Genomic DNA, 13798 nt, shown 5'->3' on the forward strand with positions numbered 1-13798 from the left:
AATTCTCCTTTCTAGAAGAGTGACATCATAGAGGTTCTATGGCATGTCCTTCTAGAATGGAAACATGTTTTATTTGTTCCCTTTAAATTCAGGTTTCTAGCACTCAAGAGTAATGAAGATGTAATAAGTGTGCTACAGATTAATATACATGAAAAATTAAGGGAAATAAAGCAGCCGTATATCCTTGCTTCTCCAGTTTCACAAAACACAAAAAGCAGGAATAAAATAACATCATTTTTTTATTTTGAAAATATGGCAAGAGTCTAAGGCACTTCAAACATTTAAATGCATATGACTGAAGTGAACATGACAAGGAAATAAGCATTCCATATATACGTGCCCAGAACTACATTTGATTCCAGTAGGGATAAACATCTTCCAATATATATCACGGATCATGTTGATGACAGTTAATAAAAATCTAGTAACAATTGTGTGTAAAGTATTATTTTAATTAAGATGGAATAAAAAGTGTCAAAAATACTGACTTAATCTTTTATATATAAAAGCTATACAAATCGGCAGCAACAATTTAATAACAAGTTTCAGGCCATATTGTTAAGCCATCTTAATGTCTTCTATTGTTAAGCCCTCAACCCACCAGCTGGCATTCCAAAGAACTAACCACGTAAGCCATTGCCATTTTTCATGTTTAAAATAAGCATTAACACAAGACTCAAAACCATTTTGGAATGACATTTATAAAAGGGTTCTTGCCAACAAACAATTCCAACTGTAGCAAATATAAATATCTGTAAAGAACATACCTTTATAAAAAGCCAAAAAGATTTGTTTTGGGGGTGGGGAGCACAATTGTAACTGGACAGATAGCTTAAAACTGTACGTAAGGTAACAGAAGGATATATTCAACAGCAAAGACTTTATGCCATTTTCTGGAGGCTGAAAAGATGAGCAAAAGGAGGACTCAAAAGCCTACTGGTGCCACATGGGAGACTACACATAATCATTCCTTTATGGCAACTGTCCCCATACTGCAAGCCTTGCATCCAACAACTTGCCATGATGTGGTCCTATGACTAGTTGTGAACCTATAAGATCCTGCAGCAGCATGGAGAAGGCTGCCTGATCTGTGTAGTGAGGAGGCACACATGAATAGCCATAGGGATCAATGTAAAATAGATTCCATCTGTCAGCCACACCGTGAACGCTGATCCTAGTTACGTTGTTAGCAAGGATGCCATCCTAGCAGCCTTTTTCCTGTCAACGTTTCTCTATCTTTAGCTCTAGGCTTTCAGTTTGCTGGTGTGCTCAGGCACAAGACAATTACATTCAATATCTGTCACTGTAGAACAGTAACCACTAGCAGCTTAGGAGAGGTGACATTAGAGTTTACAAATGTTTGTGCATTAGCAGTCAAACGGGCTTCTATGGGTAGGCCCAGGGGATGGCTTCCTTCCAAGCCTTGGGGTGCCCTGGAAAAGAAAAAGCAAAGGACCATTAAAGATAGGAAATAATTAAGCTTGTGCAGAAAGCCACTGACCCCATCAGCTTATTGAATACTTCTATTGAACTGAGGATCAGTGCAGCTCCACCAACTACATAGTACAAGCCTGGAGCATTGAAACTCATAGCAAATGCTTTCATGAGAGGGTGGCTATAGGACATGTTTCCCAAATGAAGCTACGCTGCCAGAAGTGGGGGAAGATGGAAAGAAGAACAATGGTGTATTTTTGCAGCGAAAAAGATTGGAGAGCCACATAACCTTCACCCTCGAGACAAGAGGGCCCAAAACAGGGCTAAATACGTTCCTCATGCATCTGATTTTCTGCATACAAGTTGCCAATGGGGTGCCCATGAGCACCAATGTGCCTACAGACACTTCTCTATGTGCCCACCAAGCTTCTTGCCCCTTTAAAAATTGCTGGAAGACTGGGATACTGCAAAGCAAAGTGTCTCATAGTATTTCTTTTAGTTTCACAAGTTTGCCTTCTGGCAATTGGGTGTTTTGTGACCAGTCATGACCTCCATGGCAGCCATATTGTGAATTGGCAAGCCCATCATAACAGCCATTTGTGAGAGTGCCCACAGTACACAACAGTCCAAATGTGTTCAATGATATAAAATGGTTTGCTTGACTCAATCTAACTCTACTGATTTGTTCCAGAAAATGTGGCAGATAAATTCTGCCACGTTTCTGAAGAATTATGAGGGATGCAGTGTCAGCAGGGAGAAGGCTAAAGTGAAGGACACACATCAAGGTGACCACTAGTCAGTTTCTAAACTTGGGGAGGGACCCGACTCACATTTGCTCCAAGACCCAGAAATCCTCTCAACAATCCTGATCACACAAACGCCAAAACAATATGTGGAATATAACCATCTAACTTACCGGGGACTGGGTTTTGGAGAAGTTTACATGAGCATAGAGAAGAACAGCAATGTCCTTGTGGCCTGCTTCAAGGGCTATTGAAAGTGCTGTGCTGCCATCCTTGGGGGAGAGAGGGAAAGAGAAATAAAGCCCCCATGTCTATCTAGAGCTTTTAAAAACACACACAACAGCCTTCAGATAATAAAAGGTACTGAAATGCAGGTCCTGCTATTCAGCCAGCCAAAACAGTATAGAATCCATTTTTTAAAAAAACATTTCACTTATTATAATTAAGTGACAAGCTTTGTGCTTCTGTTTTATGAGGCAATTCAATTGTCAGGGGCCTCATAATTTCTCTCAACAAGGGAGTTGGATTATTGCGGAGCATACCATTATCCAAAGAACACAAATATTTCTGTGACTTTGTTTCAGGGAAAAGAAAATTATATTGCTCAGGAAGGTGAAAGGGGGAGAAATGCGGAGAGGAAACAAAAATATTAATCAAATATGAGAATTAGTTGCGATAGCTCCCATTAAGTTAACTACGTTTTAAATTTCAAATGCTCCCAAGGAGCACGTTTTCCTACATGTGTAATCTTGACACAAAAAACAAAGACTGCACTTCTCAGAATTACAGTGCGGAAGAATGTATTTAGTGCCCCACTGAAGGAGGATACTGTTGTCATGAAATGCTTAAGGATATACCTTTATTTCAGCAACAGTAAACATTTCTTGGAGTGTGTGCTTCAGTGTTTGCCAGTTGCTAATCCTACCCCTGCTCATCTTTAAAAGCCTTTCATTTTCAAGAGTAACATTTGTAATCAAAGAACTTAAGCAGATATTGGCTCTGCTCTCAGGCAGAGTTGCATACAAAAGACAAGACTCCCCCAAAGTCAAAGCAATGAGAGGCTTCTTCCTTCATTTGGTTTTAGGTGTACACCTAAAAAAATGTAATGTCTGTATGCAACATACAAATGATTATCATACATGCAAGGATTGGCATGCAACATGGCATAACAACAAGTGTACATAACTAAGAGCAGGACGGCAAGGAATATTAGAATTGCTTTTTATTGGCATCCAAGTATGATTCATAGGAAATGCCCAATAATACAGTTACTGCATGGAATCTGTCAAACTAAGTGAACAATTAATCAAGTCCTTTAGGAAAGAATGGGATGAAACTGCAGTTACTAACAATGAGTTGCATCCAATGTTAGTCCTACTTAGAGTAGATTAAAATAAATGAGATACAACCAATATTAGTATACTAACTCAATATGTGTACACATGTATTCATTAGGCCTTGGTTGCCAAGACCAAGAGAAAATTACAAACAGGTGGTATGCCACAGTTACTAACCCACCAACCCATTCCACCCTAGGTTAGATGACATGAACACTGTCTCTCCCACTAGCTCCTTTACTAACACCAGCCATATTTGTGTAATTACAACTAAGCAGAAATCAGGCACTTTAATGCCAGCTAGATTTTGCAGAACTCTAAAACTTGGCCAATTCTCCCAACTCCCTTGTTCTATCCTAAGAAACATTTCAGCCAATCAATCTGTTGAAGCGCTGATAGTCTGTGGGGGTAACTCACATTGTCCTCCAGGGTACCATTACATCCAGGTTGAGCCAGCAAAAGTTTGACGATCTCAACGTGTCCATGCTCACTCGCACACATCAAAGCAGTGGAGCCCTCATCATCTTGAATGTTGACATCTGCACCACAAGCCAGCAGCGCTTTCACCATATCTATTCGCCCATGGCTCACAGCGAGCATCAGAGCAGTCTGGCCAGCCTGCATGCATGGAAAAGAACATAAATTATACCTACTGCCCATTCTCTGGAGTAGGGATTAGCATAAGTGAGTCCTACCCAGACTGAAGTCTTTTACTTACTACATATAGTTCAACATAATACATTACCAGGATCTATATCAACTTTCTCCAACCTGGTATCATCCAGATATGTTGGACTGGAACTCCCGTAATTCCCAGGTAGCATGGTGATGATGACTGGGAATTATGGCTATTGCAGTCCAACACATCTAGAAGACACCAGTTTGGGGAAGGCTGATCTATATGCACACATACAAAATAAGAAGGTCAACATTTTTTCTTAAATCTGAACCTATTAGGGTGAAGACATACACAACATCAAAGAGCTCATCCTGGGGGCAAGCACAGCTTTCACTAAGCTCTGCAACTAACATACTAGACATGCCCACCAGTGAATCAAATGCTGGCTCAGCAAGCTTTGCCACTCCACAGACAGGCCATCTACTTTTTAAAAATAAAAAGCATTATATGAATATTCAAGCATGTCTCTTCATTTTTCCCTCACTGAAAAAGAACTTGCTTTAAAATGCAGAATGAGGATTGAAGAAGGCTTCTTGGTAATATCATAGGCACCAACCAATAATTGCAACGCATGGCTTGCGATTTTAACATTTTGTTCAGAGTTTAATCCTGGAGAGAAATAGTCAAGTTTGAACTGAATGTAGCGAGGGCACTAGGCCCACTTATCTAAAAGATGTTATACTTCCCTTGCCTTTAGGATAGCTTTTTAGCAGTGAAGCTCAAACTCCAATAGTATCAACACAAAAATGTGAAGCACAAATTTAAGCATGCATGAATTTACTTATAAACAATTTCAGTAGTTATAGTTAGTTCCCTTTCCCCTCCAACACATTTTGAAACAGTGAAAGGAATTTGCATTTAACTTACATCTTTCATTAATTAGAAGCAATAATTAAAAAAGGTATGGGCATATGTAAAAAAGGGGGCTTATTTGCTTCTGGCACTTCCTACAACACACAGAATTTGATAATAATTAAATTATAATTTAAGTGATCTAAAATAGTGTCAGGTCATCACAACATACCAGCAATGTACACAGGTCAGGAAATTGTTCCTGTTACTTTTTGAAACCTGAAAATGGGGCATTAAGGCAAAAAAGTAGTTTGTTCGAAGTCATCTAATGAAGGGTTGTGGGAAAAGATCTAGGTGCAGCACACACCCTCTATCCATCAAACCACACCAGAACACAACACAGATCTCCATTTTCTCTGAATGTCTATCATTGTATTGAATGACGAAAGATGAACACAGTAGTACCAACCTGACTGGCTTTAGCATTCACGTCTCCACAGGCAAAAAGCTCTTCCACTATTCTCATGTCTTTCTCAGCCTCTACAGCTGCAAGAGCGGCCAACATAATGGGGGTATAGCCAGCCTTGTTTTGGTGATTTACGTTGCAGACATCTGCAGAGGGATAGATGAGAGAATCTCTTGAGAAAGTTGGAAGCTCAGAAGCAGCAATTGTGCAAAAGAACTGAATAAACTGTTATGAGAGCAGTCTTTTGGAAATGCAGCAATTGCTTACATAATGAAGATGATTCAGAGGAACTTGCAAAGGGGAAAAGAGGGGCAGGGGTGGTTCCTGAGCCAAGTAAAGGAAACAACTCTCTCTTTATTGTATGCATGACAGGAGAGCTGGAAAGAGGGCACAATGCCATATTTCATGCAATTGCTAAGACAGTTAACTTAAAGGCATTTGTTTTAAAATTCTATGAACACAACTGCAGGCCGCAGCAGCTTCTGGTCAGAATTCCAGGTATGCAGTGGGAAAGCCTCAGATTTATAGAGGGAAGCATCATATAAAACAGTGAAATAATGGTTGAAATATTACAACATTGTCCCCTGTGCATTTTTCTTTTACACCACTACATATATTTTAGGAACACATTTTACATTTCTAAAGCTTCCAGTTAAATGGCTTCCTTCACTACACAGTGCATATTTGGGACCAAATGCATTCAATTCCTTTGAGGAAGCGCCAGAAAACAAGGAAGCTCCTGCTTTTGTTCATTACTTCAACATGTTTTCCCAAAAGTGCTTGAAAAGAGCCCACCACTGGGTTTACTAATTTGCTATCCAGTAGGTCTGGGATGTATTCATCTGCTAATTTGAAAATAATATCTGGATGGAAGGAAACCACATACTTCGATAAGACATCCAGCAAAGTAAAATAGCAGCAATAAACTTCAAAATGAAACGGCTGCTATTTCCAAGATAAGTACGCACAAGTGGCGTTATAACTAAAATGGACACTGGAGGTAAAGAAATGCATACACCCTCCTCCCTAAAGTAAGAGTAGTTAATTAAGCTAATTGGCTGCAGGGGAGAGGGGGTATCGTTGAAATTGCCTCCCTTCTGTTCTGCTGATGGAAGCCTGCACTGGATCAAATAGACTTCCATCAACTGGATACATCCCAGTATTATTTGCATTGAACTGTCAACCATAGCTATAATCCAGTTTCCATTGCAGACCACATCCTTAAGGGGTTAATTTACCAACAAAATATTTAAGTGGAAAAAGTCAAAGTCTACTTAACATTGAAGTTTCAAAATAAAAATAAATAAATATGTATTGTGCCTTGAAATAATACTAATGAAAGTCATCTCAATTTTAAATCAATATGGCCATCATCACTGAAGTATCTAGCAGTACGCAGGTTCAAATATGGGAAATAATCCTGTAAAGTGATGTAAAAGATTTTGAACCTCTGTGTTCCCCTTATGAACACTGAGCTCAGATAAACAAAAATGAAATAAATTAGGTCCCTTTATATCCAGCTGTAGTGATTTTGACATTCCGAAAACAAGTGTCTGAGCTATTTATTTCATTAAAAGCTCATTTAATTGTATCCAAAGTGATGAAGGGCATTTTTCGAAGGCAACCCTTACAAGAACACCATTCACCCACTAAGGACAGCTCTAATATTTCAAGCCAAAACTGCAACGATGATTCAGAAAGCTTCAGGAAGTGGCTACGTGAAGCATTTTCCTGGGAATGAAGAAGTTAGGAACAACATGGACACTAGAGAGCAGTTAACATCTAAGAAGCTGGCTGCAGAAGGGAAGATGGCTACACAAAGAAAGAAATATTAAAACATGTCCCCTATTGCATTGTAACATCCCAGAAGTTAAGCTGGAGATGGACACACACAAAAAACCAGAAAAGCCAACTTACTTGCATCTAAAAGCAGTTTCACAATTTCAAAGTTAGAGTGGGAGACGCTGTAATGGAGAGCTGTGTTGCCATTTCCATCTGCCATGTTGATGACGTGTCTAAGAACTGCAGGAGAAACTTCTTCAAAAGCAGTTATGTAGTCCCCAACCATTGCAGGAACGGCAGACTTTTGGCTCGACACACGAAACCACTCATGCTGGATGGTGTTTAAACAAAATCGCTGCCAAAAGCACACACATACACCGCTTTCAGAGATGTTCTATTTATAAGTGATTTCAGTCCCCCAACAAAATCAAAGGAAAACCAGTCCTTTCTTTACATCAAAAGTAGACAAAATATCCTAAGCCATCACACACACGAAAAAATCCCCCCCCCCCATTTGGAACTCATTTCTACCTCTTTGTTTTAATTTATTATGTTTCTCAAGTGTTGTAGGAGCATAATTCGTTGTATGCAAAGCACGTTCAGCACTTTAGTAAGGCTTGAATTTTACCTCCCTCCTGAAACAGTTTTGTACCAAATGTTCTCCAGGACATTCTGATTATAGCATGCTGGTGACTGACCCTGTTGATTCGCCTGGATCTCTTGGCGTTCGATACCACTGACTATAATACCCGCCTGGGCTGTCTCAAGTGGATGGGCGGTACTGTACTGAGTAGGCTCCACTCATTACTGACAGGACCCAGTAGGTGGTGCTGAAGGATTACTGCTCCTTGTCTTGACCTCTCTCCAGGGATGGGAGCATCAGGGATGCCTGAGTTTATCAAGATTCTACAAACTCCACTTCAAAGCTCAGTTCGCCTCGCTTCCATTTTCATTTGTTCAAACAGGAGAAGTGTGTATTTTGAACATTAAAAGTGTGCTTTTCTGTGGACATTTTTTGAAAGTGCGCACTTTCCTCCACTGACTAAAGAGTGAAAATGCTTATCTTTTTTAAAAAAATGCAATCACAAGTTCAGGAATGTATGAATGTTTTTCAAAAACTGTCCTCCTGTTTACATTCGGAGTTACGAATGGGGCAAGTTCTGATGACTTGAGAACTGAAACAAAATTCTTGTACAGTCCCACCTATGGGGTTCCGCAGGGTTCCATCTTGTCTCCCATCCTGTTCAACATCAACATCAGGTGTGGGGAGCCTTTGGCCCTCTAGATGTTGATGGACTCCAGCTCCCATCAGCCCCAGCTAACAAGACCAATGGTCAAGATGATGGCAGTTGTAGTACAATAACATTTGGAGGGCTATAGATTCCCCACTCCTGATGAACATGAAAATGTTTGGGGAGGTCATCTAGGGATTTGTGGTGCAGAGTCATCATTATGCAGATTACACCGAGCTCTATCTCTCATTTTTATGGCGGCAGTAGCACTATCAAACCACTGCCTGGTAGCTGTGAGGCACTGGGTGAGGCAAAACAAGCTGAAACATAATCTGGACAAGATGGTTTACCCAATATGGGATTAGGCATGCCACTGGTCTTGTTGGACAGGGTTGCAACTCCCTTCTTTGAATTGGCAGTCTGACTAGAAGTGCAGGTGGCATGGGTTGTGAGGCGTATCTTGGTTGTGAGGAGCATCTTTCTCTGGGTTTGGCTGGTTTGCCAGCTACAAATGTTCCTGACAAAGGTGTATTTTGCCACAATCATTCATTTCCTAGTTACCGCCAGCGTAGACTACTCTAATGTGTCCTACCTTTAAGCAGCATTTGGAAACTGCAATTGGTTCAAAATGTAACAGTCAGGTTGCTGGTGAGAGATAGCATTCTGACTGTGTCAAATTACACCGGCTGCCAGGTTGTTTCCAAGTTCAATTCAAGGAGCTGGTGTTAACCTTTGGAATACTTGCAGATTATTTCAAAACACATGAGGTCGAAGAACAGTATTAGTCAAACAGCTTCTGCTTGTTTGCATAGCAAGAAGCATACTTCAGGCCAACTTCAAAAAAGGCTGGAAAGAACATTTTTTGCTATGTTTGGTAAGAGGCAGAACACATTCCACATCAGAACAAAAACTTCATGCTCTCATAATTGAGTGGAACGCTAACTCCCTATGCTGTGTGCTCTCCCATACACATTAGGACATCAAGAGTAGGACTACGTGAAGGGTAGTGCTGCTTTTAAACAACATGAGTATACTCTGTGGGGCTTTAAGCAAGACTATTTGATGCATATTTTATTTTTATATTTTGGCTGCAGTAGCAACCAGCACAGCAAAGTTGGGGAAGGCGAGTGGGCTGAAGTCTTTTCAGAAAGCACTAAAATTAGCACTGCAGAAGCAAGTCCATACTGCTCTAATTTAAGGGACTAAATTCCTGGCTTCAGCATGTCTGCTCATCTTAGCACAGAAATGTAGTGTACTTTATTCCATAGTGGTCTCCCGAGTGTCCATAGTAGGTTAAGCAATATACACAGCTAGCTCTACAGAAATAACTTCAAGAAAATACTTTTTCTGATACTTCCAAGGACACTTCCCCTATATAGCCCTAGTTATGCATCACATCATCTGATCAGAAATCTGGGAAGCTACAGCATGTGAAGCAATTAGATTTTTCTGCTATTCTTTTATTGACAGCGTATGAAACAATCAGCTATCCATTTTGTTATTACTTTTTCTTTGCCATATTTGCAAATAAAACATTAAAATGGTGTGAAAATATTAACAAAAACAAAACAAAAAAGCAGCCACCTGTTTTCTTATGCAACTCAGATTTTTATGTGACAAATAATTAGGGCAAATGCAATTTGCAAACTATACTGGACTTACTATCTCTTTGCTGATCATAGCCTTTGGATCATCAATGCTGCTTTTAAGAAGATGGCATGCAGACAGCATCTTTTCACTCAGTTCATATCTATGAAAAGAAAATGAGATGCGTGGTTAGATGATCACCTTTTGGCATTTAAGTTCTGGGGGAAATGAGAAAGTAGCAAATTCTTTATCAGCTGCTGGAATGTGGGATCTTGTTTTGGCAACAAACATTACTGAGGAGGTCTCAGTCTGAAATAAATGGACTGTGATGGTTTTATATCAAGAACACATAACACATCCTGAAGAATGATTAGATGGGGAAACTATCTCACCCACCCAGAGATGGGGTTTACATGCATCAAATCCTAAGCTTCTGAAAAGTCTTTTCATAGGTATGAATGATTGCAACAACTCTCTAGCACTATCTTGCAGCTCTTGAACCAACGTAAATCTGTTCAGAATCAGCAATTGGGTGCAAACCTTTTCCAAATGAAAACCCATATCCAGCATTACTGGATACAGGAGTAAAACCAAACAAAATAGATGCACAAGCTATTGTGCAATAGCTATTGTGCAACTCTCATATTGTGAGAGTTCAGACCTGCCCCAGTACAATGAGAAATTTGGCTGGCCTTTTCCACTGCATATTACCAAACATTTTTTTATACTGTCAGCATCTCTGGCAAGGTGTACTTCAGGTCACTCAGGCCATAATAGTATAATCTTGGCATGGACTAATTCGTAAAGGATGCTTCTGGCATGAAGGTCACTATTTTTCATTACACTGGATTAATCAGATATTATTTCCAACCCTATGGCTCTATTAACTCTGTATAATACATTAAATTTTGCCATATAATCAAACAGTGGAAGTTTTATTAAAAGTAACGATGGAAATATTTAATAAATGCCATGCAATTGAGAAGAGCTCATTGTTAAATAAATATATATTGCTCAAGATTTGATATCAAATAGAGGAGTTACATTTGTTTTCTGCTATTATTGTGCCACTTTCTCATTTATTTAAATATCTTGACACACTATACATATTAGCAAAATCTCTCCAATCCAATAGGCCTTTTGCATTGGCTCTCATTTGCAACCCATATTTCTTGCTTTAGTATATTCATTATGCAGGAAGTATTAAAAAAGAGAGACATGCAGTATGGTCTGCTATGCAAAGAGGAGCACATATGTGTTTTGTGTCTCAAATGCTCACTTAACAAGCTTTACTAAACCATAAATGATGCTTTAAAATTATGTTTAAAACTTAATGTTTAATGAAGATGTTAAAAAGGTGTGTGGCAGCAACTTAACATTCACATTGTTTGAGTTCTCTCTCTCTCTCTGGTTTGACAGGCACTGGCCATAATTCTCAGCCTACACAGAGCTGAGGTGTCCAGTCAGGCATACTTCAGAAGGTGACAACATTAGGAAATAAACGATGCAGTGTTAGAAGAGGGCGAATCCTACCACTTTGCAAGGACATTATTTTAGACTGGAGCAGCTACATGGAAAAAATACTCCCCCACACACAGCATTTTAGACCCACTGGAAACCTATCCTACTTCTCTCCGTTTCCACTATACCCTGGCAATACACACTCACAACAATTCAGTAGTGTGATTGTGCCACTGACATTCAGCAATCAGTGTTTGGAAGAAATTTGAGATATCATTTTGCCAGATGCAGATGCGATTACTGTCCTGTCCAGAGCCATAATTGGTCAACAAGAGCTCCAGCTAGTGACATCACCCTCAGTGATATGAGCCTCCAAAAACAACTCCAAAAGCTCAAGCACCCATTCAAATGACATTTTGTATACCAAGAACTGAGTTGCAGAAGGTACAACCCAGCCCAGACAGAAGAAGTTACTGAAAATTTGTAGAGGAATAGTAGCTAAGCACCAACAAGGGCTTCTATGCTTCTCTTTAGTCTGGGTAATGCCCAAAGCTATACTGATTGTAAAAGTACAGTGGGTGCTGCATCCTATACTACAACATAGGTTGTCAGCATCCATTTTCTCAGCTTAAGAGTGACCAAGAATACCCATCTCAAAATATTCTTCGGTGTCTTCTTAAGCAAAGTTTCTTAAATTGTGGTAACAGTCAGGCTAAACTTCTATATTCAGGCTTAAGCAGAGACTTTGATGTACACGATGATTGGTGTTAAAAAGTTATGGATGGGATCCAGGGAAGACTGAGTGGAATTCCACTAGCACAACTGGGCTTTCCTGGCTCCTCCCACTATATCACATCTCTGTGCAGCAGGATGGAGAGACTGGAGGAATTTGGTAAGGCTGCCTTAACACAAAGCAAAAGTGCTTTTCCACTAGGGCAAGACATCTCTGGCTCCAGAGCAATGACTTGATTGTATTGTAGAACACGTTTTATGTAGGCTGCGGGTGGGGCGAGGGTGGATAATAGATGGATAAGTAGATAGAAATTGCCAGACGCTGTAACTTGATAACTGATCAGAACTGCAGTCACTGTTATGTTTACAAAGAGACTCTGGAGTGTACATTAAAATAATACACGAACCAGCAATTAGGAAGTCAAAGTATATAGCTTTTGGTTTGTGAAGACAAATCTTAAACTTGGACCAAAAAATTAAGGATGTAGGAAGCTCAAATACTTTCAAAATCCATTACTATATGTCAGCCTTTCCCAAACTTGTACCCTCCATATATTTTGGACTGTAACTCCCAGCACTCTGGATCATTGGCTATGCAGACTGGGGTGAGGGGAGGTGAAGTCCCAAACATTTGGAGGGCAAGAGCTTGGGGAAGGCTGCTATATGGGATCTTACATTCAGTCTAATTTACCCAAGATACACATTTTAAACATGCGGAAGACAGGCCATACCTCTCACGGATTTCCACTTTTTCAGGCTCAGGCTCTTGAGCCTGCACTGTTTCTTCACCTCTGACAGACTTAACATCTTCAGTGTTGAGCACATGCTGGCCTTGCACCTCAAGCAAGCGAACATTCTCCTCAATCCGAGCATATTCATTCCCAACACACTCATCATCGGACTCCGATGAGGAACTCTCTTCTGAACTAGAATCATCACTTGAAGTTGTTTCATACCTAGGTGATAAAATTATGATGCCTATCAATGCATCATTCAATATTTATTCACTGATAAGTAAGTAGTTTGTTATACATAAAATCCTTTCATCCAATAATCACTTAAGTAGCTTTGTGACTTCAACTACATATACATTTTAATGATGAGGAAGAAGTAACCATCTCCAGAAAGCCATGTGACTCCTTCCCATGGTGTTCAAAAGTTATATTGGGCAATATCCAATGTCTCACTGGCAGAAGGGTGTTCCAGGAAGTTAACTTTTCCATCCCCTCCTTCCACAGCAGCATCCAGAGGCCTACAAAATTCAACACAGGGAGTTAGGGCCCCTCCTGAATGGGGTGGGCTCCAGCATGGGGGTGGGGAGGGGTTGAGGGGAACAAAGGATCCTCAACAATAAGGTGGAGGCTCCTTCCATGGGTGGACCTCCTGCTTGCATGAGGTGCCTCCACCTGATTTTTGAAGACCCCACTTGCCCCTCAGCCATCCTTACAGCCCATCCCATTCAGGAGAATCCCTTGAATGTATAGCATTTGTTTGCTGGTGGTGAAGGGAAGTTAGCTTCCTGGAGCTCCCTTTCACCAGCATGATGTTGGATG

The 13798-nt window shown here is 40.2% G+C and overlaps 1 protein-coding gene across 4 annotated transcripts in view; it reads right to left on the reverse strand.

Annotated features, from left to right (window-relative positions):
- Nucleotides 1–219: 219 nt before the first annotated feature.
- The window catches only part of KANK1 (KN motif and ankyrin repeat domains 1), a 62817-nt gene continuing 49238 nt past the window's right edge, over nt 220–13798 (reverse strand). For 3 of the 4 annotated variants that reach the window (XM_063129303.1, XM_063129301.1, XM_063129305.1), the window contains 7 exons: nt 12977–13201; nt 10128–10215; nt 7369–7588; nt 5455–5597; nt 3932–4132; nt 2351–2449; nt 220–1433 (listed from right to left, as the gene is read on the reverse strand). In XM_063129303.1, the coding sequence (XP_062985373.1) occupies nt 1368–1433; nt 2351–2449; nt 3932–4132; nt 5455–5597; nt 7369–7588; nt 10128–10215; nt 12977–13201 (1042 nt within the window). In that variant the 3' untranslated portion in view covers nt 220–1367. The remainder of the gene's footprint in view (nt 1434–2350; nt 2450–3931; nt 4133–5454; nt 5598–7368; nt 7589–10127; nt 10216–12976; nt 13202–13798) is intronic. The other variant, XM_063129302.1, reaches the window with a different exon arrangement.

Source organism: Elgaria multicarinata, chromosome 6, assembly GCF_023053635.1.
Source record: "Elgaria multicarinata webbii isolate HBS135686 ecotype San Diego chromosome 6, rElgMul1.1.pri, whole genome shotgun sequence".
In the NCBI taxonomy this organism is placed as follows: Eukaryota; Metazoa; Chordata; class Lepidosauria; order Squamata; family Anguidae; genus Elgaria; species Elgaria multicarinata.